The sequence below is a fragment of the Mus musculus genome, chromosome 3, assembly GCF_000001635.26.
Source record: "Mus musculus strain C57BL/6J chromosome 3, GRCm38.p6 C57BL/6J".
NCBI lineage: Eukaryota > Metazoa > Chordata > Mammalia > Rodentia > Muridae > Mus > Mus musculus.
Genome location: NC_000069.6, coordinates 135,468,215 through 135,492,673, shown reverse-complemented (window position 1 = coordinate 135,492,673; position 24,459 = coordinate 135,468,215). Strand labels below are relative to the sequence as shown.

Genomic DNA, 24,459 nt, shown 5'->3' with positions numbered 1-24,459 from the left:
GTTTGCCCTGGGTCATTTAGCAATTACTGTCACACAGCATCACGGTATCCAAAGACAGGCAACTTTCCTCGTGCACAGACCAACCTAAGACACGGGGCCTGGTGGCGATAGGGTTACCCTATGACGGGTAAGGCTGTGACACAGAGGAACGACCTAAAACAGGAGCCATGGCGGATGGACATAATTGCATAGGCCTAGTTCAGCATCATTTTATTAAAATAAAAAGAGGGAGATGTGGGAAGCCGCAAACGCCGGCACTGGTGGCAATAAGCCAACACCCATGAATATGGGTAAACAACCAATGTGCACATGTGCATAAGAGTTTTTTGCCGAGTCACTGCCTGGCCCGACACATATTAATGAGGTACTGGTAGCATAACCAATCAGGTATGGACATGTCACTCCTAGGCCTATATAAGCAGTGCCATTTCTGGGGCTCAGGGTCTTTCGCCTACGCAGTCCATGCTCTCCCAATAAATGTGTTGCAGAAGGATCCTGTTGTGGCGTCTTACTTGCTGGCAAGTCGGGCGTCCCACAGATATCATCTATCTGTGCAGACCTGACTCTTCCCTGACCCTATATTGCCATTTCCACACATACGCTCCTATCCCACGCTGGGATGGAGAAGACAATTGTTTCTCAGGATCACAAACACTGGGGAGATAAAAATTGTTGGAGCTGTTCTCAACCCAAAGCTAGCATCCGGTCATGACAGCTAGCATTTCTAAATGCACAGTGACCTGAAAAACTTTCTAAGTTTTGTCAGCTTACAGGTTAGTGTAAAATAATGGTCATAGAACGTTATCATAGAACGTTATTATTTGTGGGGGTGGGGGGGTAGGTGGACAGGCAAGTCTGTATAAGGTATATACCTACATCTTTCTACAAATAAGATTCACAAGAAATTGTTCATTGTGGCTGTTTCTGAAGAATAAAGCAGTGATCTAGAAGACAGGCACAAAAAGGATGGCATTGGGTCTGGGAGATGACTCAGTGGGCAAAGGTGCTGGCTGTGCTAGCCCAACAGCTCAAGTTCCCTCCTAGAGCCCACAGAGAACTAAGTCCACTGAGCCAGCTCACCGACCCCATCGGTCTTTATTTAGATAAAAATTAGGAAAAGTTCCTTTACTCCTATACACCTAGGGGTTGGTGATTCTATGCAGGCACCTCAGAGAGTCAGCTGTGAGACAGCCAAGGTTGGTCACAGAGCCTCTCTGTGACTACAAGTTGGTCACTGGCTCGGGTAGAAGTGACTTGGTGCCCTGTCAGGCTCCTCTTTGTCCTACCGCTCACATTCAGTCTGTAAACAACCCCAACTGCTGGTTCGACACGTAATCTGTGCACCCACGGCCACTCCAGCCAGGTGTGCAGGCAGGCAAGCACCTGGAATCCCAGCTCTTAGGAGCCTAAAGCAAGAGGCTCACCTGATCTCCCGAGTGAAACCCTGCTTGGAAAAACAAAACAGGGAGGGCCAGCAAGGTGACTCAGTGAACAAAGGTTCTGGCTGCTGCACCTGACCATGAGAGCTTGACCCCTGGGATTCATGGGAAGGAGACCCATTTCTACAGGTGGCTCTCTGACCTCCGCACCTGCACCATTTGTGAGTTTGCAGATACATAAATACACAGTAACAGACACACACACACACACACACACTACAAAAAGAGACATGGAACAAACAAACCAACAAACTCCTCCTCTGTTCATTTCCTTGCTCCAATAAAGAAACCTCCAGGCCCCAAGGCCACAGTGGACTCCATGCTTCTATCGTGCACAGCAGTCTGGAGAGTGGCCTTTTACATGGTAAAACCACCCTGGAAGACTGTCTTCCATAGGGTTCAACTGCAGTGAAGAGATACCGTGACCAAAGACAACATTTCAGTGGGGCTGGTTTACAGGTTCAGAGTTTTAGGCCATTATTGTCATGGCAGGAAGCGTGGTGGCACACCAGCACACGTGGTGCTGGAGAAGGAGCTGAGAGTTCTACATGTTGATCCCCAGGCAGCAGATGGAGACTGTGCGCCATTACTGGCCGTAGCTTGAGCATATAAGACTGCCTTCACAATGATGCACTTCCTTCAACAAGGCCACATCTGCTCCAACAAGGCCACCCGTCCTAATAGTGCCACTCCTATGGCCAAGCCTTCAAACGCATGAATCTCTGGAAGCCGTTTCTATTCAATCCACCACAAGAACTGTGTTTCTTCAAGCCAAAACCCTCAACTTTCTCTCATCATGTATAGAACGAAGACAAACTGTTCCATTTGCTCTTACACCTTGGTTGATCTTTGAACTCAACTTCCTGCAGGGCTCTCAGCTTCCTGGTCCTCTGTCCTGCCTACTATTAACGGGACCTGTGAGGGATGCCAGGTTTTCCTCTGGACCACTCCTGCCCTTTTCTCTACTTGGTTAAAGATGTATGTTTGCTTTACAGTGGAAGAGTTCTCTGATAAGAAAGATCCATATTTAAGCAGCTTTTTAAAAAAAGCAATCTTTCAGCCTTCTCTTCTTTTTACCTTTTTCTTCAGGGCACCCGGTGTATTGTAATTTATTAACTTGGTAGCTGACTACTAACGCTCTAGAATGTTCACTGGAGCAAAACTTCTTTTCTTTACTGTTGGAGTCCAAGTACTTCAAACAGAGCCTGGTACAATCAGAGGAACCAGCTAAATACAGGGTGATTAATTAGGTAAATGGTTAAATAAACAAGAGAGGGAGAGGTTTCAAGTCCAAATCTAGCCCAGTGTCTGTAGCAAACAATAAGATGTTTCTCAAAGCCAACAGTAAAAGGGGGTGGCATAATAACACAGGCAGCAATGTCACCTTACTCAACAGATGGAGTCTTTCCTGATTCAATAAACATCTCTCTTCCACCAGACTACTACCAAGGACGCCAACCCTCTTTATTCAAACTTAGCTTTCCTAAGAATCTGGGAGGAGGTTGCAAGGCCTTCTCAATTACTCCCACAAAGAAGTGTTGGGTAGTTACTTCAAAACCCAATCAAATGTCCTCAGTCAGAAGCAAACCTTTTTCCTCTCTCTCTCTCTCTCTCTATATATATATATATATATATATATATGTATATATATATATATACACACACACACACACACACACACACAGAGACAGACACACAGAGAACAATAACCTGCTTTGCGCAGGTTACAATTTCCTGTTGGCTTAACTCAATTAGTAAAATGAGACTCTGCAGATGACAGTAAGCTGTGTCTTGACACATGCACATGGGTTTTACTTGATATGTTTTATTGTTTGCATACAAAGAATGAGGTGTCATTCTGACATTTCCTTCAAACGATTTGTTTTAGTCATTTCTTTTCCCTTCCTCTCTTCCCGTCTTTCTTCCTCTTTTCCCCTGTCTCTACCCTCCCTGCTGTCTCCCTTTCTCCCCTCCTCCATCTCCCTTCCTCTTCTTCCCATCTCCCTTTCCCTTTCTTCCCCTGTGACCTCTCACTTCCAGTCACTCCATTCCAATTTTGTGTCACATGTCACCTTTTACCTTCCCTTGTATACTTTGTTAATTATGAATATACTACTTAAGCTTCAGAAAGATTTACCTAAAAAATACACTGTAATTTTATTGTAATTCATTGAAATTTATAACAATGTAAATTCATTGTAAGTTATAACATTTACTTTCATTGTGATATATGGGATGAAAAAACAAAAGAAGTAAAGATAGACGGACAGACAGATAGTCATGAATTCCAGGTCAGAAATTTTACAGAATCCTAGTTTGACTACCATAGCATCAAGGGAAACTATGAATGCTATCCCAAGCATCAAAGACTGTGAGTGTGTGTGTGTGCATGTACATGTTCATGTGTGTGTGTGGGGGGTGAGGGTATAGTCCAGTCCAGTGGCAGGGCATTTGCTTGGCATGCATAAGGCTTTAGGTTCAATGGAGAAAGAGAGAGAGAGAGAAAGAGAGAGAGAGAGAGAGAGAGAGAGGGAGAGAGAGAGAGAGAGAGAGAGAGAGAGAGAGAGAGAGAGCATGCAGACACTCACACACACACATGCTCATGATTTCTGAGCTAGAGCTAGACACGGTAGTACAGGCCTATAATCCAAGCTAAAGGACGCTAAAGCAAGAAGATAACAAGTTACAGGTTACCTTGGGCTACCCCATCAATTCAGGACCAGCCTGGGCAACTTTATGAGATACTGCCTCAAGTCAAGAAAGGAAGAAAGCAAGAAAGGAGGAAAGAAAGAAAGAAAGAGAGAGAGAGAAAGGAAGGAAGGAAGGAAGGAAGGAAGGAAGGAAGGAAGGAAGGAAGGAAGGAAGGAAGAAAGATTGTTTAAATGCCCTAATTCTAGCAAATAGTACAGACTCTAGGCTAAGGGGTCAAGGCCAGCCTGGGTTAGAATTTCAACTCTGAGCAAACAGTGGTGGTACCCCCTTAATCCCAGCACACAGAGACCCTTTAATACCAGCACACAGGAGGCAGAAGCAGGCAGATCTCTGAGAGTCTGAGGCCAGCCTGCTCTACCAAGTGAGTTCCAGAACAACCGGGACTATACAGAGAAACTTGTCATCAAAAAACAAGCAATTTCATCTGTCAGCTGGCGGCTGCTGTATGATACCAGCCATGTTCTCCAGTGCTCCCAGAAAGGAATCTCGAACTTACTCATATCTTAGCTGGTGAGAGCTTTTGGTGCCACTTCTAGGAATCTGGCCTCAGACAAGGAAATAGGCTCAGATAAGAATATCAGAAACAGTGAGCATGGGGGGTTTTGTTTACTACTTTGCTTGACTATTTTGTCTTTGATCTAAGAGCTGACCGTGATGTCTGGATGCACCTAGAATGGTACAAAAGCTGCAGAAAACTAAAGCTGCTTCAGCCTCAGCACTGGCTGGGGTCGGGTTATCATTTTGTCTAATTGCTTTTTCTTTTTCAATCCTCACTCCCTCCCTTGAGACCCGGTTGACTGATTGAGCTGGCTTGGTCACTTAGAAAGCTTTCAAAATTGTGCAGGCAAACGTCCTGGGGACGTGGTTCAGCTGGTGAAGTGCTTGTCCTCAAGGAGGGCCCGGGTTGAGATTCCACTGTAATCCTGGCAATGGGAGAGTGGAGACTGTGGCTAACTCGTCTAGGCATTCACTGAGCTTGGGGTTCAGTGAAAGTCCCGGACTCAATAAATAAGGTAAATATGACTGATGACAGTCAACACCAACCTCTGGATCACACACACACACACACACACACACACACACACACACACACACAATTATGCAGGCTTACTATGTAGTTCAGCATGGATGTTCCTCAAACCATTAAAAATGGTGACACTCAACCTGTATTAGTAGCTCAAGCCTTTAATCCTAGCACTCGGAAGGCAGAAACTTGTGAAGTTTGAAGCCAGCCTGCCAGGGCTACACAGAGAAACCCTGTCTTGAAAAAAAAAAAAGCAAACAAGGCAAATTAACAAAGAATACAAAACAAAAACAACTCTGTCTCAAAAACAATAGCAATAAAAAGAACCACTAGGAATAAGCCCCCCCCTCCCCCATAACAGCTGCACCACTCCTTCCGATACCTGAAGGATCCTAGGACAGCATAGTGCAGAAATATCTGTGTAGCCATTTGGTTGCGGCATGATAGCCAAGTGATGGAATCAGCCCAGATGCCCACTAACAGACAAATGGTTAAAGAAAATCACACACACACACACACACACACACACACACACACACACACACACACATTTTCCATAGGAAAAATGATGTAATTAGGCTGTGCATGATGGTAAACACTTATATCTCCAGCACATGGGAGGAGGAGGCAGGAGGATCAGGAGTTCAGGTGGTCCTCAGTTACATTGGGAATTCAAGGTCAGCCTGAACTACATGGGATCCTGTCTCAAAAGCCAGAAAAAAAAAAGAAGGTAAGGATAATGAAGACAATAAAAATTGGTAACAAAACAACAACATAAGACAAATGAGAATGAAAACAAGATATGGCATGTTTTTACTCATGTTGACTCTAGATGTAAATATATGTATTCATAAGTGTACGTATATAGGACACCATAATGGAAAGAAACTCCTTGAACGAGGGAGGGATCACGTGGTGGCAAGACCCAGTAAAAAGTGAATATGGGCAGAGAACATGGTGCACTCACATGAAACTATCATAAAGAAACCTACCACACTGTTGGATGACAGACTCTCATTTAAAAAAAAAATGTCAGCACGGTATTCAGGCTTTAGGATTGGGGTGTAGTTCGGTGGTGGTACAATGTGTGCTTAGTATACTCATGGTTCTGGGTCTCTCTCTCTCTCTCTCTCTCTCTCTCTCTCACACACACACACACACACACACACACACACCACACACACACTTGCACACACTCCCCTCCCAAATATTTAGGCTCCTCATTAGCATCAACAACCAAACTTTACTAGTGCTCTCCCCAATCCCTTGTGTTTATTTCAAACCTGACGCACGAGGCTTCAAAGCAGAAAAAGAAAACCCGGACATCCTAGGGTCGGCGAACTTTGATTAACTAAAAGCTACAAGCATCCAGATGATTGCAACAGTAACCCTGTCCGGAGGGAGAAAGGTAAGTCCTCTTAGGAAATGCTTGAGCAGAGAATCACCACAATAAGTAGACAGCAGACATACCGTTTGTTTCATATACACAACTTCCGCCTTCCAAGGTCACTGAAGACCCAGCGAGGGAGGGTCAGTGTCCACAACTGGCCTGAACTCCCAGGCCATTCCCCCAACTGCCCACAGCTGCACCTACTGACCTGGACCCGCATGGGGGGTGTGGGGGGTGACTGTGCGTCCTACCTGGATCAGCCCGTGCTGGTGCAGGGCGCTGTGCACATAGCCGGGGACAGTCGCCGGTAGCTCCAGGGAGCCATTCCCGTTGCTCACCCGCCAGCTCCCGCTCAGGCTGTAGCTAGGACCTGCCACCACGCAGCCGGCCCGAAATAGCGCCAATATCAAGAGCAGGTGAAGATGCATGCTGACCGCTCGCAAGCAGGAACCCGGCAGTGTCGCCCAAGCCTTGCCAAGGCCTGGACGCTGTGTCCCCGCCCCGAGCACGGACCCGCCCCCAGGTCAGCTGAGCGCTTCCCGCAGCCCTGCAGGGAGGAACTGAAGCCGGGACCCGCCACGCGGGTACAAGCACCGCCCAGGGCCAGGGTCTCTGCGACCTGTGAGCTGGGCTTCTCGCTCCAGCTCGATCCTGTAAGTGGGGCGCTCATCCGAATGATGAAAAGCGACAGAAAAGTCTGGAAAGCAGAGTCTGACCATTTGGGAGACGACAGGTGCGCGTCCACAATAGTACGCAGGCTCTGCCCGGGGACAGCTCCTACCACGCCTGACCAGCAGATTGTACATGGTCCCCCGGCCCCAGGATTTGTCAGGCTGAACGCTCCCTCAATACGCGACCTGCTGGGACTAAACAGTGCTAACTATAAACTCGTAGGGTTGCTTCAACTGTTGACTGAGAGGCGCCATGTGCTCCCTGTTAGTGGTGGCTACATCATGGAGCTGCTTCTGAGGTTCCTATGAAACTGCGTTAGTGTTACAGGTGAGTCTGAAATTCCCTCCTTCACTGTTGAGTTGTGGGACTGAACAAGCAACAGAATTCCCATTCCCTGAATTTAAAAGAATGCAGATGCCAAGCGTGCTGGCGCACGCCTCTAATCCCAGCACTTGGGAGGCAGAGGCAGGCGTATTTTTGAGTTCGAGGCCAGCCTCCTCGAACAAAGTGAGTTCCAGGATAGCCAGGGCTACACAGAGAAACCCTGTCAAAAAAAAAAAAAAAAAAAAAAAGAATGCAGACGCTTAGCCGGGCCGTGGTGGCATACGCCTTTAAGCCCAGCACTTGGGAGGCAGAGGCAGGCGGATTTCTGAGTTCGAGGCCAGCCTGGTCTACAAAGTGAGTTTCAGGACAGCCAGGTCTACACAGAGAAACCCTGTCTCGAAAAAAACAAAACAAAACAATGCAGACACTAATTTCAGAGACGGAGACGCAGGCTGGGTTCTTCATCTTCTTTTAAATAAACAAAACACCCCACATTTTACTTACTAATTTCATGGAGGAGTTGAATGGGGGTTCCTGCCACAGCGAGCGTGTGGAAGTCAGCAGACAGCTTGTGAGGAGTCCCAGGGCTAGAACTTAGGGTGTCAGGCTTAGAGACATTCCCCCTTAACGGCTGCTCTATCTCATTGGCCCCTGGGTTCTTCTCATGAAGCAAAACTCGGAATATATATATATATATATATCTACTACAGCTTAAGCAAGGACATTGAGAGACGCTTCAGAAAGGACAGCAGTACCCAGAGGACAAAGTTCAGCTGTCTCAAGGCAGAAGAGCAAGCATAAGGAAGTTGAAGTTGGTGTTTTCTGTGCGTTTGAAGTTACACTGTTTAAAAGACAGGTGAAGGGAGGTGCAGGTAGTGGCTCACAACCTGTAAGCCTGAAGTCTAACGACACTGTGACTGGCTATAACCTGGAATCAAGGCACTTAGGAGACAGAGGGAGGAGGATCAGGAGTTCAAGACTGTCGTTGTCTACATAGGGACCTTGAAGCCAGCTTGTTTCAAAAATGTAACAATGGTTGGACGGGAGAGGTGACTCAGTGGTTAAGAGCACTTGTTTTTTGTTTGTTTGTTTGTTTGTTTGTTGTCTTTTGTTTAGTCGGCAGATCTGCAACTTCATTCGGCATTCAGCAGGTTAGTTCTCATCCACACCGACCTTCTATAGATTTCTGAATGTGGTACCAGGTAGGTAAGTTAACAGTTTGTAGAATTTGTTTGGTGAGTCCCCATCCTCATTATGTTTTCTGGACAAACGTACATGAATATATGATGGAGCATTGAGCCCGGCATCAGTGTAAACATCTGGAGTTCCCATTTCCTTCATGGCAAATGTCCCAAGGGGCACGCTCCTTGAAGCCTACTTCGGTGTGTGTGCTTGAGAATGCTAATGGCGCATTCTCTGGTCATCACTTCTTTTATGGCAGAATGGCTCTTCTGCTCGCCGCTTTTCTTTGTGGGAACCATTTTGCCAGGCCAAGTTCAAGAACACTCATTCTTGCAGAGGACTTGCATTCAATTTCCAGCACCCACTTTGTGACTCACAGACACCTGTAACTCTCGTCCCAGTAAATCCAAGGTCCTCTACAGACCTCTGATGGCATGAGACATGCATGTCCTGTACATACATATAGACATAAATACATACCGTTGAGATATAAATTCACATTAAATAATAAATAATTTTTCATTAAAGTAATAATAGCAAGTAAGATTAAGTCTGTAGGTGTAGGTGGGGAATGCTCCAATAGAATTGCTCATGGAGATTAGGAACACAGAAGAGCCTGGTGCCTCATTCCAAGCCAGAAGCTGCAAATGTGGAAATTCTTAAACCCATTATTATGCACTCACTGATAAGTGGATATTAGTCCAGAAACTTAGAATTCTCAAGATGCAATTTGCCAAACACAAGAAAATCAAAAAGAAGGAAGACCAACATGTGGATACTTCATTCCTCCTTAGAATAGGGAAAAAAAATACCCATGGAAGGAGTTACAGAGACAAAGTTTGGATCTGAGACAAAAGAATGGACCATCCAGAGACTGCCCCACCTGGGGATCCATCCTATAATCAGGCACCAAACCCAGACATTATGGCATATGCCAGCATGATTTTGCGGAAAGGACCCTGATATAGCTGTCTCTCGTGAGGCTAGGCCAGTGCCTGGTAAATACAAAAGTGGATGTTCATAGTCATCTATTGGATGGAACACAGGGCCCCCAATGGAGGTGCTAGAGAAAATATCCAAGGAGCTGAACGGGTCTGCAACCCTATAGGTGGAACAACAATATGAACTAACCAGTACCCCAGAGCTCGTGTCTCTAGCTGCATATGTACCAGAAGATGGCCTAGTCGGCCATCATTGGGAAGAGAGGCCCCTTAGTCTTGCAAACTTTATATGCCCCAGTACAGGGGAACGCCAGGGCCAAGAAGTAGGATTGGGTGGGTAAGGGAGCAGGATGGGGGGAGGGTATAGGGGACTTTCGGGATAGCATTTAAAATGTAAATGAAGAAAATATTTAATAAAAAAATTGGAAAAAAGAATAAAGGAAAGGAGGCAGACTCTCCTCTCTTTCTCTCTCTCTCTCTCTCTCTCTCTCTCTCTCTCTCTCTCTCTCTCTCTCTCACACACACACACACACACACACACACACACACACACACACACAGATAGAGAGATAGATAGATAGGTAGATAACACCTGATAAGATAGTGCTTGGGGAAGCTTGACAGTTGCCACGGTCCCTAGACTCTCAACTATCACGAGGAATAAAAGTGGTAGAATCTCTGCCTCACCACCACAGTGTGTCAAGGATGCATAACTGTGGTAAACTGAGAAGAATCAAGGCTTGAGCTGGGATCCTGGAATCCTGCCCAAGACCATCAGAGATGTCATTCGCAGGACACATAGACAACGTCAGCAAGATACAAGAATTGAGTCCCTCTGAAGGCGCTCCCAAAGAGCATCACCGTTTGTCTTCAAGCGTGGTGACCTAACTGGGGAAAGAGGGAGGCCCGGAAGCAAGAACAGCTATAGAAGGCAAGAGGATACAAAAGGAAACCATGGACTCTCTTCTCCTCAGCTGGACTGTTGGGAAGAGAAATATTTCAATTATTTGTGAGACTGACATTTTAAACAGAACTAGACTTTTAGAATCCCTGAAGTAGCTAGGATTTTTTTTCCAGCTTCACACAAGGCAGAGTCATCTGGAAAGAAGAACCTTGATTGAGAAAATGCCCCGTGACATTGGCCTGTAGGCAAGCCTGTGGGCATTTTCTTAGTTAATGATTACTGTAGCAAGGCCCAGATCGCTGTGAACTGAGCCACCCTGGGAAGGTGGGCCTGGGTTTTACAGTAAAGTAGGCTGGATAGGCTATGGAGGGCGAACCAGGAAGCAGTGCTCTCATATCCCATCTGTTACCATACCTGCCTCCTGGTTCCTGCCTTGAGTTCTTGTTCTGTCCTCAGTGATGGGCTAGGATGAAGACAAGCACATCAAATGAACCCTTTCCTCCTGAGTTCCTTCTGGGCAGCATTTTATCACAGCTAAGGAAGTAAAGTAATACTTGAAGGTAAGGGGGGGGGTGGGGAGTAAAACAGAGGCCAGGTGTGATGGCTCAGTTCTTGAATCCCAGCACTCGGGAGGCAGAGGCAGGTGGATCTCTGTGAGTTTAAGGCCAAGCTGATCTATAGAGCGAGTCCAGGACATCCAGGACTACAGAGAAACCTTGTCTTAAAAAGCCAAAAAGAAAGGAAGGAAGAAAGGAAGGGAGGGAGGGAGGGAGGGAGGGAGGAAGGAAGGAGAGGGGGCAGAGAACACCACCTAATATCAACAGATGTGTGTAACTGAAGGCAGCAGGCAAGAAACTTAATTTCAATGACCTGGTTACAAAATCATAGGCTATTCTTCAGGCTTCCTAACTTTAACTCTCTTACTGGACCTATTTGCTACACCGTAACCAACCTAGCAAGCAGGTTACATCAAGGAAGCTTATCTCTAAGGGACCCAGTTGAAAAAAGATACTTTGTAATTTTAATACAATTACTATCGGTGTTCTTGAATTAGCTGGGGTTGAAGGTGAAGAACAGTGACCAGGAAGTGGGTCATAGAGCTTGAGGTGTGAGCAATGCGATTAAAGTGTCCTTAAGCTAATAGAAAGACTTCGATGTGCCTGACCACCTTTTAATTCACGTGCAACACTGGGGAAAAAAATGACACTGTGTCAAGCTACAAAGAAAATACCAACAGATTCCGAAAGGGAACATTAGTCACTTTCCTCCTTGCTGTGATGTGATGGTAAGGGTTTCTTTGGGCTCACAGTTTGAGGGTACAGCTCAAAGAGCTCGGGAGGGTGTGGTAACAGGAACCAGGAGGCTCCTGGTCTCGCATTCACAGTCAGGAAGCAAAGAGAAACATATGTTCCTGCTCGGGTGGCTTTCTCCCGTCATGCCCTCCAGGAGCCCATCCACGGAGTGGTGAGACCCACCCTTCTGGTGGGTCTTCCTATCTCAATTAACCCAATCTAGAGCCTCCCTCTCAGACATACCCAGTGGATTCTCTCTTCCTTAATTCTATATCTCATCAGGTTCATCATCTCAACAGTGCATGGCAAAACAGCATTCTCAGAACATAGCACAATAAAACTCAACAGCAGTAATAAAAAGACCCAAGCAAGCCAGGCAGCCACACGCCTTTATTCTCAGCACTCCAGAGGCAGAGGCAGAACCAAGTGGATCTCTGTGAGTTCGAGGCCAACCTGATCTACATAATGAGTTCCAGGACAGCTTGAGCTAAATCTGGAGATGCTACCTTAAAATGAAATGAACAAGCAAACAAACAAAAATACCCTTTTGATTGGTGCGGACCTGTAATCTCAGCTACAGGGGAGGAGGAGGGCAAGAGAGGAGGATCATAATACAAGGTCTACTTTGGTGGTAGAGTGAGTTCAAAGCTAGCCTGGGCAACTTAGTAAGATCCTGTCTCAAAATAAAGAGAGAAGTGAGTGCTAGGGATGTGGCTTGTTGTTAGCATACTCACTCATCTAGCTCTTGGGAAGCCCTGGGCTTCTATCACAATGTCACTGAAGCAAGCAAGCAACAGTAAACCCGAATCTACAAAACCTATGCGCTAAAGAAACAGGACTGGAGAGATTGGTCAGCGGCTAAGAGCACTGCCTGCTCTTTCAGATGATCCGGGTTAGGTTAGAGTCCCAGCACCCACTTTGTTTGTGTCTCATAACAATCTGTAGCTCTAGTTCCAGGGATCTCACATCTTCTTCTAGCCTGCACACACAAGACACACATGCAGTACACAAATACATGCAGGTAAAATACCCATACACATGAAATAAAAATAAATAGGTTGTATTAAAGAATAATTACAATTTACATTTTAATAATTTTTAAAATAAATTAATTTTTTTTTATTTAAAGAAAAGAAATCATTCCGGTTTCTGATCTGGAGTGTCAGGAGTGGGTGTGCTGACTTTTCTTGGTGTCTTGGCCAGACATCTGACAAGGAACAACTTGAAGCTCCCAAGTTTAAGAGGGTACAGCTGACTGTGGAAAAGGGACAGCACGGTCCACAGCAGCAGGAGCTGGAGCCAGGGACTCCTTACATCAAAAAGCAGTGAGAGTTAATCCCAGCACTCGGGAGGCAGAGGCAGGTGGACTTCTGAGTTCGAGGCCAGCCTGGTCTACAAAGTGAGTTCCAGGACAGCCAGGGCTACACAGAGAAACCCTGTCTTGAAAAACCAAAAAAAAAAAAAAAAAAAATCAGAGAGATGACTCAGCAGTTAAGGGCCTGGACTTTTCTTCCAGAGGACACGCATGGGTTGAATTCCTAACATGCATATAGTGGCTCAAAACTGCCCGAGAATGCTCTGTTCCAGGCAATCCAATCAGTTCTCTCTTCAGGCACCAATCATACACACAGTACAGACAGACAGACCTGCGGGGGGGTGGGGGGGAACACCCATACACTTAAAATTAAACAAAACAAAAAGAATTCTAAAGCAGGGAGCAAGCAGTGTTGGCGCTCCATGGTGTCTGCCTTTATCATCATCACCATCACCACCACCACCACCATCATCACCAACATCACCATTCAGTGAAGCACTTCAGGCCCTTGTGATGGCAGGACTAGCATTTGGAGTGATCTTCTCCTCAAACTTCTTGGGAACTACCCTCTCAGACTGTGCAGGGTTGTGTCTCCTAGGTGACTGGATTTAAGTCAAGGGCCAGTAGGTAAGAGGGCTTGCCACCAAGCCTGACAACCTGAATTTAATTCCCTGATCCATAGGATAGACAGTGAGAATCAATTCTCAAAGGTTTTCCTCTAACCTTCATATGTGCACGGTGATACACACATGCACACACACACACACACACACACACACACACACACACACACACACCACCTACAGAAGCTACCTTTGAGTACAATTAACTCAGTAGGTATAATATGGGCCAAGAGGAAAAACTTCTGAGCTTGAAAATGTCAACAGAAAATTTCCAAAGTAAACATTAAAGTAAGACAAATAGACTGAGAAGAAGCGGACCGACTATTCAAGAGTGCAGAGGCAGCTATGGAAGTGCTAAGAGACAGGAAGTAGTGATGCGAGGCAGCTATGGAAGTGCTAAGAGACAGGAAGTAGTGATGCTTTGGGAAAAAGACAGACAGGAGCACACGACATGTTGAGGCCGTAATGACTGAGGATGTCACCTAAATCAAGGTCAGGCATCCCATCACAGATGAAGCTAAGAGGACACTGAGCAAAATAAATGATGACGAAGAAGCAAATCTATCAGGACACCTTAGTTGAATTGTACTCAATCAAAAAGTATATGAAGAAGCTTAGTCAGGTTTCTTTTTAAAGATTTATTTATTTATGATACGTAAGTACACTGTAGCTGTCTTCAGACGCACCAGAAGACGGTGTCAGATCTCATTACAGGTGGTTGTGAGCCACCGTGTGGTTGCTGGGATTTGAACTCAGGACCTTTGGAAGATCGGTTATTGCTCTTACCCACTGAGCCATCTCTCTCGCCATTGGTCAGGGTTTCTATTCCTGCACAAACATCATGACCAAGAAGCAAGTGGGGAGGAAAGGGTTTATTCAGCTTACACTTCCACATTGCTGTTCATCACCAAAGAAAGTCAGGACTGGAACTCAAGCAGGTCAGGAAGCAGGAGCTGATGCAGAGACCATGGAGGGATGTTACTTACGGTCTTAGTTCCCTGGCTTCTTGCTGGCAAAATAAGCACATGGTTGTATAAGAGTCTGTCTTAGGGTTTTAGTGCTGTTAACAGACACCATGAGCTGGGCAGTGGTGGCACATGCCTTTAAATCCAGCACTCGGGAGGCAGAGGCAGGTAGATTTTTGAGTTTGAGTACAGCCTGGTCTACAAAGTGAGTTCCAGGACAGCCAGGGCTATACAGAGAAACCCTGTCTCGAAAAACCAAAATCCAAAACAAAAAAAAAAAAAACAAAAAACCAACCAAACAAACAAATAAACAAAAATAAATAAACAAAAAACACCACCAACAAAAACAGAGGTTCAGTCCATTATCACCAAGGTGGGAACATGGCAACATCTTAAGCAGGTATGGTGCAGGAGGAGCTTTGAGTTCTACAGTTTCATCTCAAGGCTCCTAGTGGATGCCTGTTCCCAGGCAACTAGGAAAAGGGTCTCAAAGCCAATACCCACAAGGCCACACCTCCCAACAGTGCCACTCCCAGGACCAAGCATAGACAAACCATCACAGGAAGGCAACAATAGAGCAACAGGAGGAAAGAGCTTGCTAGAGCTACAGAAGAGCCATCTTCAGCTCATAGCCAGCTTCTTGGAGGGTCAGGCAAAGGGGTGTGGAGTGAAATGTCTAAAGTGGTGAACAGGGAACATACAAGGCAGTTCTGTGCCTTGCAAAACCATCCCTCCAAACCCAGAGAGACAGACTTCCTGATTTTATCGAGATTCTCTCCGCTCCCCTGTCTATTTCTCTTTTCTGAGAATCTGGGTATTATGCAGCTTGTATTTTTTTTTTTTGATTTTTTTTTCTCCATTCAGGTTAAAAAAGTTTTTTGGAGGCCTGGAGATGACTCAGTGGGTAAAGAAAGTCATGTGTCAGTGGAAAGGGAGACTCAGTTCCTAAAGGTTGTCCCCTGTCCTCTGCATACACATGAAAATAGAGGTGTGCTTGGACTCACAAACACCCCCCCCCCTCCAACCCTCCTTTCCTCCCTCTTTATGAGAACGCTTTTTATTGTCAGATGTGTTTGGACTTATAGAAGCATCATAAAACTGGTACCAAATAAATCCCTCTGTGTCATTCAGCCAGATTTGTTTATTACATATTATATAACCCAAGAAGAATAATCAAAACTAAAGGCTAATACTGATATAAATCAAATCTTTTACACTTCGATTTTCATTTTTCCATCAACATTGTTGGGGGGGGATAGTCAATCCAGAATTTGTATCCCTTCTAGTTCTCATGCTCCTATCTCCTTCCCATCTGTGAGATTTCTGTTTATAACTCAACATTTTTTGAGGAGTGCCGGGAGTTCTTTTGCAGAATGTCCTTCCAGCTGGGCTTCTCTACGGTTTACGTAAGTAGATTGAATGTGTGTGTCTGTGTGAGTGGAAAGGACAAATGAGTTGCCCTTCACTACAGAACGCTGTGAAGATGTGTGTCACTCAGTGTAGCCTCGCCTATGTGTTTCAGGTAGGTCCTGCCAGGAGAAACTGCAGTCTCCTGCTTTGTAAGTAACACATAATGGGGATGGAGTGATAGTTTGAGCCTGTGTCAATATCCTGTTCCTTGTAGACATTCACCCATGCACTTAGCTGCCATTTGCGGGCTTTTCCTGCAACCAGGGTTTTATTTTAGAGATGAATCTGCCCTGTTGTTCATCCTTCATAAACTCACTCCCTGAAATTCCCAAAGAAGGTGGAATCTGTCCCTGGACTACTTAATATTTTCTCCCCTCCATTGCTAGGGATCTAACACACAGCCTAATGCAAATCTGGTTGTTTCCACAATGGTGCATTGGAACATGCCTACCTACCTTACTGGATTGTAGAAATTATCACTTTTGCCCACTCCCAAATGGTCTTAAAACTCTCTAATTGCTATCTTATGCCTCTCCTCAGTTCATACCTTTTTGTTCAGTCCTAGCATTTTTAAAAATGAAAGGCATGGAGCTGCATGATAAGGTTTTTTTTTAATTTATTTAATCCCAGAAAATATTGCTTCATAGTTAGTGTTGAATTTCTCACTTTCTATTCTTTACAGTATTTCATATTTCTAGCTTTATTATTGGTGAGGGGCAGAGGCACAGTGGCACATCAGCCTCAGCCATTTGTGTTCTTTTTCTAGTGTTACACACACACACACACACACACACACACACACACACACACACACACGCACACACACACACACACACACACACACACACACACACACACACACACGAGTATTTTGCCCACATCTGTACGTCCACATGCATGGATTATCCTCTGAGTTCAGAAGCCAGAATACCCTGAAACTGAAGTTACAGAGGGTTGTTAGCTGGCTTGTGGGTGCTGGGGACGGAACCTGTGTCCTCTGGAAGAGCCGAGTTTTAACTGCTGACCCGTCTCTCCAGCCCTCAATTCACTTTGATTACACAAAGTTCTACTTCATTTAGGATTTGCGTACTTGTAGTGCCTTTACTTCACTAAGTTATTTCCCCAAATCTGTTGCTTTTGCTCTTAAGTGAACATGGTTCCAGGGAACGCCTCTCTTCTCAGGATGTCCAGAGGCCAATTCGTTCGCTCCAAGAGGACAGGTTGAAGTCCTGAATGGGTGGGGTCCACAGTCCACCTCTTCCCTCTGGGGAGTGTGATGCCGCTGTACACCAGGCCAGTGAGAGTGAAGCAGAGTCCGGGACAAGCAGGATCCAGGTCCAGTTGGGAGCAAGTATGCCTGTGTGTGTTGGGGGCGGGGGGTGGGGTGGGGTGCTTCTCCAAGGATCTTAGTGTTAAAGTCCTTTTAGTCGAAGGTCTGCTCTGACCATCCTTAATGAAGCAGCTCTCTGAGACAATCTTAGCTTGTTTTTATTTTTTATTGGGGGTGGGTTTGAACACATACACTGTTTTTCAGGGTGCACCAAGAGTTCTATAGTTTTGGGGAAGAGCATGGACATAGTTCGGGGAAGGAAAAGGTCACGGGCTGAAGGCTAAGGCTCCTGAGATGTCTCATTTGCAAAGGGAAGAATTCCAGGTGCTGTGCTGCATGACTGCTTGTGACCACCTGGTTGGGGTTCTCTGGGGTATGTGCTCACCCAAAGGCAGGTGCAGAAACAGCGAGGGAGCTGGTTCTCTCCTGCCATTCTTAAGTTTTGAGATTTCTGGGGTTTGAACATGCCCCATTTCACTATTTCCATGACAATTCCTCTTGTGGCACACTCCACGTGCCCCACAAATGAATGTCCCTGTCTTTTTTTCTAGATAATTTACTAGTTTTTGTCTACTTGCTTTACATTTTTTCTCTGCTATTCATCACAATGTCTCAAGGTGTTGAAAATTTCCCCTTTCTCTTTGAGCTTCAGGTGGATTTACTTAATCTGTATTTTATGTAAATTCTATTTAAAAAATAAAAAATGTGCCCTTTTCTCTAAAATTTCAAAAGTCTTTTTGCTTCATTCCCACATTTTTTAAGAGTCTAAGTCCAATCAGTAAAGAATCACACAGTGGGTTACATTTGGAGTATAATGTAAAAATTAACTAATATGTGGTAATAAAAGGAAATTGCATGTGTCCTCAGGCTGCAGAAGAGTATCCAAGTATCTAAGTGTGCAAACTTGAAAATGGAGACTCAGATTCCTTCAGTGGTGCTGAGTCTAGTCTGTTAGGTAGCAAACAAAACAAAACAAACAAAAACAAAACTATGCATTTAGCCAGGTAGGTCTCGGGACAAGTCTGGAGTTCCTATACCAGGGACAGAGCCCCTGGTAGATTAGAAGCAGGGGAGCAGTTGATCACAACTGGCAATGTAGGCCTGCTGCAGGAGTCCAAGGGGCTCATTAAGCCTGCACAGAAGCTTGCAGAGGGAGCAGAGCCTGTAGATCCTTTGGGCACAGTCAGTATGCATGTATTACATTGATGCTCACAGATAGCTTTAGAACTTTGGGTGCCCAGGCAACAAGCAGCTCTGTGTAGGCCATGCAAAAACTTGTCAAAGCGGTACAGAAAGGGTATCTACAGCCAGGGCTACAAGGGTTCCTACATAGACTTTTGCTGGCTTCAGACTTCCCCCAGCCAACTCTCAGCCCCACACCAGAAATTTCTAGAGAATCCTGTTCCTGCAGTCTTTTTCCAATATATATATTTATGTATGTGAACACACTGTAGCTCTTTTCAGACTCACCCAAAGAGGGCGTCAGATCCCATTACAGATGGTTGTGAGTCACTATGTGGTTGCTGGGAATTGAACTCAGGACATCTGGAAGAGCAGTCTGTGCTCTTAAACGCTGAGCCATCTCTCCAGCCCTCCTATATTCTTTGAGGAAGTCTAACCTTACACACCAACTTTAACAAACAAGCTCTTAAAGGAATTTGGTACTCCTAATTATATTGGACTATGTAAATAAAATATCTTGGAAGATATTGTTGGCTGCAGGCAGGAAACTGAACTCAAGCCAGCACTCTCTGAGTTCAAGGGCTAGCCTGATCTACATAGTGAGTTTCAGGATAGCCAAGGCCACATAGAGAGATCCTGTCTCAAAATAAAAAGGTGGAAGAACCATTATTTATATCTTCACGTTCCTTAACGCTTTTCTTCATTTCTTGTACTATAGTCAGAATTCCTTCTTTATATATTGACATTCTCATGCCTTAGTGAACTATGCTTAACAGGCCATTAAACTTATTTTCTAAGACTAATTATTCAATTTTTTAACCGGTAGTTAGTTTTAACCTGTAGTTTTTAGTTTGTAGTTTTTATTAGCATTATACTTGCATTTTGCTCATTATTTCTATATTTGTCTTGAGAATGTCGATGACTGTGCATGTGTGTAGAGGCACGTGTATGCAAATGCACACATGCATGCGTGTCAGCAGGCCAAAAGACAGCCTTAGGTGGTGTTCACTCTCAGGAGCCACTTCTTTATTAAGAAAGGGACCTTGGGACTTGCTGACTTATGGTTAGCAAGTTCCAGGGACCCACTCAACAGTCTCCAGTTCCCTAGCACTGAGATTACAAGCGTGTTCCAGCCCCTTACATGTGTGCTGGGAATTGAACTCAGATGGCAAACACTTGACTGATCTCCCTAGCCCTCTGGTTATAGTTTAAGTTCTTCATACATATCATAATGGTTAGGTGGTAAGATTATAGAAGATGAATATCTCTGTTTATATCTTAATTTCTGCCATTCAATGAGTATTAGCCTCTTTTTTCTCAAGCGTTTACTTTCAAAATATAGGGTCAGTGATACAATCATATCATAATCATCGGACAAGTGACTAGATTTTAAGTTGACTTACAGGGCTGGAGAGATGGCTCAGTGGTTAAGAGCATTTGTTGCTCTCACAGAAGACCTGGGCTCAGCTCTAAGCACCCATGTGGTGGGCTCACAGTCATCCTATTTCCAGTTCCAAGGGAGAGCTGATGCTCTTTTCTGACATCAGGCACATGTGTGGAACATATACCTGATATGCAAATATTCATACACAAAAATTAAAATATTTTTAAAATGAAGTTTTCAGATGTCATATGTAAAGAATTCATAACAGAACCTGGAAACTAAAATAATATTGTTTATCTATCCTTTGCGCTGATACATTTTAAAAGTGAGATTGATATACACGTAACCACTTAAGATTATACAGGTTATATTTTAGTGTATTCAAAATGTTCCATAGCCATTACTTAGGACATTTTCATTATGCACAAAGGAGACTCCTGTTCTCAGTAGGCAATCACTTCCCGCTCTTTCTTGGTGCTGAGCACACATCAGCATGCAATTTTTGTAGATTTAACTATTCTGATTGTTCATATAATATGGTGTCTTTATGTTTAGTTTTCTTAATGATTTTAAATTTTACACACATTCTAGTATGTATAACTAAGAAATTATTAAAAATATAAAACTCAAATTTGTTCATGTTTCTGTCTTTCAAGTTATGACAAATGCACATATGAACATTAATTCCTATGGACTTAAATGCTTGTTTCATTACCCTTGTATACGTATCTAGAGATTCCTAATATGAGGCAAGAGCTGTGCAACTTAAGCTGTATCCTGGGCCTGTTATTGAGAAATCACCAAACCCCTTTCACAGGCATCGAACCTGTTAAGTTCCTATGAGAAAAGCCCAAGTTTTTGGTCTCCAAATCTGCAGCACTATTCTCTACTTAAAAATAAATAAATAAATAAATAAATAAATAAATAAATAAATAAATAAATAAATAAATGTTGTTGGGCAGTGGTGGTGCATGCCTTAATCCCAGCACTTGGGAGGCAGAGGCAAGCAGATTTCTGAGTTCAAGTCCAGCCTGGTCTACAGAGTGAGTTCCAGGACAGCCAGGTCTACTACAGAGAGATACCTTGTCTTGAAAAACAAAAAATTGTGTGTGAATGTTTTCCTGCCTGTTTGTGTGCCACATAGAATTAGGGTTTGATTCCAGAAGGCATGAGATCTCTTGGGACTAGTTATATAGCCTGTTGTGTGGTGCAGGGAATCAAACCTGCTTCCCCTCCAAGAGCAGTCAAGAGTTCTTAACTGGTGAGGCTTTCCAACCCCACAACTACCCTAATCAGTACAAAGTAATACCTCATTGTGATTTTATTGCCACTTCACTGATAATGTTCAGTCTTTTCATGACTGCTGGCTATCTGTACTTTTCTTTTCTTTTCTTTTTTTTACAAATCCTTTATGTTTTTGGATCTTAGATCCAAATGTGCACAGTTTTGCTATATAATGTGGATTGACCAGAAATGCATGGTTCCTCATTTCTATTTCAAGACCTATGCTTTTTCCCTCCAATAAACCATTTTGGTTAGTGTAGTAGCTTCTGCTGAGTCGTGAAAACTCAAGTTTGAATCTTCTGCCTTTGACAGAAATAATACTGAGTCTAAATTGCTTTAAGCATATTACCTCAACACTATAAATTTAATACACAAACACAAGAGTTCCACCTTTAAAGCATAAATTTTCATTTTCAGTGTGCAACTTTTGCACACCTTTGATAACTTATTCTCAAATATTTTTTGAAGTCATTGTAATTCCTAACGTTTCACTTGTTACACTTTTTGTATCCTATAACATTAACTAGGTGGTATGTGAATTCTCTTCAAAGTTCTCATGTCAGTTAGAAAGTTTAACATCTTCCCATTTCAAATTAGAATTTCTTATGTGGATGTGTAAATGCCGTACTTGGACAAGTAGTCACTGAAGCCAGAAGTCCTCAAAGTTGGTGCTTGAGAGCGATCATCATGGTTGCTTGATCTTTGTTTTAAATTTTGTGTGGGCTCCAGAATGCTCCTAGAGCCCCGAGGGATCTTGCTATGTAAACAAAGCTGGCTTCAAATTTGTGACGGTCCCACCTCTGCCTCCCAACTGCTAAGATTTACAAGTGTGCACAACGGAGTCATTTCTTTCAGATGACAGTCTCAAAATGTTTTACAAAATTGTCAAGTTTGTAATTATTTGTACTACTAATAAAAAGTAGTCTATGCTGTGATTTCATTTACAGTACTCTAGAGCTGAGACTCAAACTGAGTCAGAATCCCCCAAGTAAGTATGGGGGCTACAAACAAGATCAATCGTAAACTTTTACAAAAACACAGCAACCAAAAGCAAGCAGTCCAGAGCCAAGCCTGCAAGAAACCTGGGTGTTTTTGGCAGAGTGCCCTCCTGAGTGAGTCACTTTGTACCTCACACTGGTTCTGTGCAACATGCACTGCATACAGCAGTCCACACAACCAGCAAGTAGTTGCTTTATAAACTTTGGTCTACTGTTCAGTTTTCTACTCTTACAGGTTACTCTAGACCACTTCTTTCTCAGACAGCACCACAGGAACCCGGGCGGGAACTTTCCTACCACGACTCAGCAGGTAATCATCAATTCAGCCTGTGCTGTTTCTCTTAAAAATTGGCTTCACTTGCCAACTGCTTTAAAAACTGCTGAGGAAATTCGGCTTGAGATTAGGGCAAACTTTCCCAAAAGTTGTGAAATGAACCTAAATAGACTTATGCTATTGTTTATCTTGTATTTATGGATATCATCTCACTGCCAATGACCTGAAATTAAAAACCTTAACGCTAAGAAAACACCGAAGATGCTTTACATCTTGTAACAATACCCAAGCAAGACTCATGCAAAAGAACAGTTAAAATGAAGTTATGTTTGCTTTGTACACATACATACTCAGAATAAAAAACGGGGGATGAGAATAAGCCCTATTGTAGAAATTAAAAGATTGTAACCATAAACTGTCATCTGTGTATAAAACTACCTAAAAATATCCAAAGCACTCAATACAAAGGTAGACAAAACCTGCCCTCCAGAATGTTGGTTAGGGTCCATTCCAGAATGGACCCTAACCAACATTAAGTATGCATTACACACAGGGCAGTAACCCCAATGCATTCCGTAGTTGATAAAATGCTCAAGAAATGCCACTCTGACATTAGAGATATACCATAAGGGAAAAAAGCCACATAGCATGTGGTGTAAAACTACCATCTGTCTACACATAGAGGAAGCCAACTATGTGTCTGCAGGACCAAGGTGAACTCAACCAGAATAGTGATGGAGGTGGGACAGAGAGATACACGTTAAAATTTATGTGATACTACAGATGCTACTGAAGAACCACGACTAGAATGAGCATGGTGGTGTATACCTTTAAGCATAGGAAGGGGCAGGTATGTCACAGAGTTTGAGGTCAGCCTGGTCTACATTAAGTGAACTCCAGGCTGTCTCAAATCAACAAAAACCATGGCATGGCACACCATTAGTCAAAACTATGCATGTGAGACTACAATTCAAAATTTTGAAATAGCACTTTATATCACATTGTTAGAATGGTTTATGGCAGAACTTAGAATAATAATTGATTAGAAAGGAAGTCAAGATGGCTGTTTTTGGATCAGTGCAACGAGTACTTACATTTGAGGCCTAAGAGGCAGTTTTGACTCCAGAGAATTTAGACAGCCAGGTATATGACAACAGGAACCCAAGTGAACAGCCAAAGCAGCAAGGGCATAGAATGTACTTGTTTTTATGTGACACAGTCCAATCTGATTGTGGTAAATTATAAATTAGAACAAAAAAATTGAATAAAAAACTGGCAGAAACGGTGTCTGAGAATCAAAGAATGCCCTTAAAAACAAAGCTAAAGTCCAAGTAGCAAGAAACAGGACATATGGTGGCCAGACTCCCATTTTCCTTGTCTAAGAAACACTGCACTTTAGAACATTTGCTGCTGCCAAAAGCCATTTCCAAATTTTACCACTGATTTTTCTCACTATACTGGGCAAACTATTTTACTATGTGCTTTACAATTAACTCAGAACACTAGCATTCTTCAAACCTCAACTTATACTGTGAGAACCTCTACAGTTCCAAGTATATATAGCCAGTCACAAACTTTTCAATCATTTGTTGGTCTTTACAAGCTACTAGGCTCCACATTTCAGTTTTTCAATCAGACAGTTGGAGCAGGACCCACTGGCTTGTGTTCTAAATGATCAAAAATGACCATGGCTCTGAGTAACTTTGAAAACCACCATACTTAATTCTCCTTACACCAGTTTATGACACCTGCTTCAATGCTATATTCACATACGGTATTAAATTCAAGTGCAGACTTCATGGTAGCTGGAATTA

The 24,459-nt window shown here is 43.8% G+C and overlaps 1 protein-coding gene and 1 long non-coding RNA gene across 5 annotated transcripts in view; one reads left to right on the top strand and one right to left on the bottom strand.

The window, feature by feature from the left end:
- Positions 1-7,063, bottom strand: part of Manba (mannosidase, beta A, lysosomal) — an 85,794-nt gene extending 78,731 nt beyond the window's left edge. Inside the window, exon 1 of one of the 3 annotated variants that reach the window (XR_867210.3) lies at positions 6,817-7,062. Coding sequence is in view for 1 of the 3 variants with exons in the window: in NM_027288.3 (NP_081564.3) it covers positions 6,817-6,993 (177 nt within the window). In the remaining 2 variants the exon portion in view is untranslated. Of the gene's footprint in view, positions 1-6,816 lie in introns of all 3 variants that reach the window. The other 2 variants (NM_027288.3, XM_006500908.3) reach the window with 2 other exon arrangements.
- A 9-nt stretch (positions 7,064-7,072) lies between these two features.
- Positions 7,073-20,939, top strand: Gm30992. 2 transcript variants are annotated; one of them, XR_376110.4, is made up of 4 exons: positions 7,073-7,298; positions 7,460-7,564; positions 8,678-8,712; positions 16,306-20,939. It is a non-coding gene; the product is annotated as a predicted gene, 30992 (long non-coding RNA). The 2 variants fall into 2 exon arrangements; XR_376111.4 differs by having other exon boundaries at positions 7,073-7,564.
- The last annotated feature ends 3,520 nt before the right edge of the window (positions 20,940-24,459 follow it).